At 57.2% G+C, this 3,301-nt stretch overlaps 1 protein-coding gene across 1 annotated transcript in view; it reads left to right on the top strand.

The window, feature by feature from the left end:
• YDJC (YdjC chitooligosaccharide deacetylase homolog) overlaps positions 1 to 2,677 on the top strand; it is a 7,284-nt gene extending 4,607 nt beyond the window's left edge. The window contains exons 2-5 of the mRNA XM_044658911.1: positions 1 to 139; positions 227 to 326; positions 455 to 632; positions 1,843 to 2,677. The exon at positions 1 to 139 is cut by the window's left edge and continues 20 nt beyond it. Of these exons, the coding sequence (XP_044514846.1) occupies positions 1 to 139; positions 227 to 326; positions 455 to 632; positions 1,843 to 2,161 (736 nt within the window). The 3' untranslated portion in view covers positions 2,162 to 2,677. The remainder of the gene's footprint in view (positions 140 to 226; positions 327 to 454; positions 633 to 1,842) is intronic.
• The last annotated feature ends 624 nt before the right edge of the window (positions 2,678 to 3,301 follow it).

Here is a 3,301-nt window from a genome sequence, read left to right as displayed (position 1 = left end):
CCATGTCAACCTGAGCGAGGGGAAGCCGGTGAGCCTGAGCGCAGGCTCCGGGGCCTCCCTGCTGGGCCCCAGTGGCTGCTTCTTGGGTAAGATGGGCTTCCGCGAGGCCCTGGCCGCGGGTCAGGTGGTGCTGCAGGAGGTGAGGGCCGTCTCCTAGGGGCGGGGGGAGTGGGAGGGGGGAAGGGAGGAGGCCCCGCCCCAGCCCCCCCTCCCCCTCGGGCCGCAGGTGCGGGAGGAGCTCCGCGCGCAGCTCAGCCGCTTCCAGGACCTGCTGGGCCGCGAGCCCACGCATGTGGACGGGCACCAGCACGTGCACGTGCTCCCAGGTAGGGAGCGGAGTGGGGGGTGGGGGGGAGTGAGAAACAGGGGTTTCCCGGAGAGGTGGGGGAGGAGGAGACCGCAGGGGCGTGGTTTGCCCTACTCTGGGCTAGCTCCGCCCCCGCCCCGCCCCCAGGCGTGCGCCAGGTGTTCGCGGAGGTGCTGCTGGAGTTCGGAGTGCGGTACACGCGGGTGCCCGTGCAGCGCGGCCTTCACCGCTGCGAGTGGCTGGAGCCCCAGCTGCAGACCTTCGCCTTGGCACTGGAGAAGGACGCCCTGGCCGCTAGGGAGGTGTTCCAAGAGCTGGGCCTTCGGTAAGGCCCCCACCTGGTTGTTGGCCTGCGTTTCCTCATTCCCTCTCCTTGTGGCCGCCGGCCCAGGGCATCAGCCCAGTCTCAGACTCTCTGGGCACCTTTGCTTTGGCCCCGTGGCCTCCCTGCGCAGCTGGGTAACTCGGGGAATAGTCAGGAAGACCCAAGTTCAGATGTGGCCTCAGACACTTAGTAGCAGTGTGAGGCCCCCTCGGCCTCAGTTTCCTCAGCTGTAAAAGAGCTGGAGAAGGAGCTCTGCCAAGAAAACAGGGTCACCAAGAGCCAGGAGTGCCAAGCGACTCCCAAGGCTGCAGCCGTTGGGAAAGAAATGGAGCCCCTATTTTTCCTGCCCTTATTTCTCCCAGCCTGACCACATCAATCCCTCCTCCTGATGGCACAAGCTCATGGCTAGGGGGGGCCCCTCATTTACAGAACTGGCTTGAACCCAAGCCCAGGATTCTCTCTCCTTTGCCCTGCCCTCCTCCCCATCCTCTTCTCACATGGACTCAAGGCCCTGGTGTTTCCCTGTCGCACATACCCCAGATCTTTAGGGGGGCATCCCTCCTAGCAATTCCTCTCGGTCTGGGGTCAGGAGGCCACGCCTGTGCTTAGACCCCTGGGCCCCTCCACCAGAGACCGCTTTCCAGGCGGCCGTGGATCTCACTGAGGAAAAGGAATGTGGAGCTGAGTTATGAATGAATGGCCGCTATTACTCGGGAGTCCCTCCCTTTGTCCCCTCATCTGGTCAGAGCCCACTCCTCAGGCTGGGTTGGCCCCCAAGATATCTGCTCCTTACCCAGCTTGGGCGAGGTGCTTTCTGGGGACACTGCCCCCTCCTTGCTTTCTTCATCAAACTTAGGGGTGCCTTGGGGGATGGGAGACCTTCTCACCCTCCTGAAGTCAGTCAAAAGAACCTGGGGAGCCTCGAGAAGGCTCGGAGGGACCCAACGAAGGGCTGTCACATGAAAGAGAGCAGCCCTGGGGATCTGAAGTCACTGAGGCCCATTTCAGGTAAAACTGAAGCAATGAGAGCTGTCCCAGAGTGGAATAGGCTGCCTTAGGAGGTGTGTGAGCAAAGGCCGGGTGCCTGCTTGTCAGGGATGTTGGGGACTGCCGTCCAAACGAGGGCTGGCCAAGAATCGTCTCTGGCCCCCTTCTGTAGAGCATCACCTTCCACCCCACCCTCCTGGGGTCACCATCTTTGTCTCTGCAGGTGTCCTGACGCATTCATTGGCTTGAGCACTATGGGCAAGGACATGTCCGTGAGCCGAATCGAGGCTGCCATTGACCAGGCTGTGGAGAGTGTCCCGATTCCAGAGGATGTCCTGAAGGGAGGCCGAGCCATCACGTTGGAGCTCATGACCCACCCTGGGTACCCCAGCGTCTCACCTGTTGGTGGCTGTGGGGAGGGCCCTGATGTCTTCTCCCAGTCCTGGGAGAGGCTACATGAGCTGCAAACCCTGTTGGACCCCACTCTCCACAATTTCTACCGACAGAGGGGCATCCAATTGTGTGCCTTTGAGGACTTATGAGGCTGGCGGGGAGGCTCTGCCCACCACTCTTGGCCGGGAGGAGCCTGCATTTTAGCCCCCATCTCCATCGCTTGTGTCCAGCGGGAGATCTTGTACAAGTCACTTCTGTTTCCTTGGCCATAAAATGAAAGACTTGCCTACCTCTGACATTCATCCATTTAATGGGCAGCCTGCCATGGTGTAAACGACACAGGCTTTGGAGTCAGAACTGAATTCATCTCACCTCTGCTACTTTACCATCCTTGTGGCCTTGAGGTGATTCCTTTTTGCTCCAAGGGCCTAAATTTCCTCACCTGTAAAATAATGGAAATGGACTGGCTCCTAGTCTAAGGTCTCTCTAGATCTATGATCTCCACAGAAGACACTGGGGGCAGGAGAAAAAGTTGGCCTTGGAATTTAGATGCCTCCGTTTGAGTCTTGGCCCCGACAGCGACTAGCTTTGTGGTCCTGGGCAAGTCATTTTACTGGCTGCTGCTGTTTCCTTGACTGAAAAATGAGGATAGCACCACCTACCTCCCAGAGTTGTTACAGGGATCAAATATGATAATGTTTGTAAGGTGTCTGGAACATAGTAGGCACTTAATAAATGTTGGTTCCCCCCTTCCCTGTTTGCTAAAAAAGACAGGCTCATGGAAGGACACTGCATGTAGAAAAGAGTACGGAGGAGCTTTGAATGCCAGGTTTTATATTTGATCCTGGAGTTTACTGAGTAACTCAGAAAGGGGAGGGGTGCGATGCCATGGTGGGAGCCGAATTTTAGGAAGGATTGTATTTTTTAATTAAATGCTTTAATGAACAAAAATCTCATCTTTCCCCCCTCTTCCTCATGAGAGGGAAAAACGTCCAAATCGCAAGCTCAAGCAAAAGAAATCCCCTGTGGGCCATTTCCCAGGCAGATGGATCTCACTGGCTACCCAGAATCCATCACCTCTCTAGGAGGAGTGGGGAGCATGCTGGTTGTCTGTCCTGAAGGTACCTTGAAGGCAAAGGAGTGAAGAGCAGGGCTAGTAGGCAGGCCATGATGATGGAGGCAGGGCCTAATGGGCCACAGGTAGAAAGCTTGATCTCTGACCCTTAGTTTTCTCTGGAGAATGGGTTCAAGCCTGCCAAGACTGGTGCTCCTAAGAAAGAAAGGAAGGA

The sequence above is a fragment of the Gracilinanus agilis genome, chromosome 1, assembly GCF_016433145.1.
Source record: "Gracilinanus agilis isolate LMUSP501 chromosome 1, AgileGrace, whole genome shotgun sequence".
Lineage (NCBI taxonomy): Eukaryota > Metazoa > Chordata > Mammalia > Didelphimorphia > Didelphidae > Gracilinanus > Gracilinanus agilis.
Note: the sequence above shows the minus strand (reverse complement) of the source record. Positions and strands in the feature narration are given on the sequence as shown.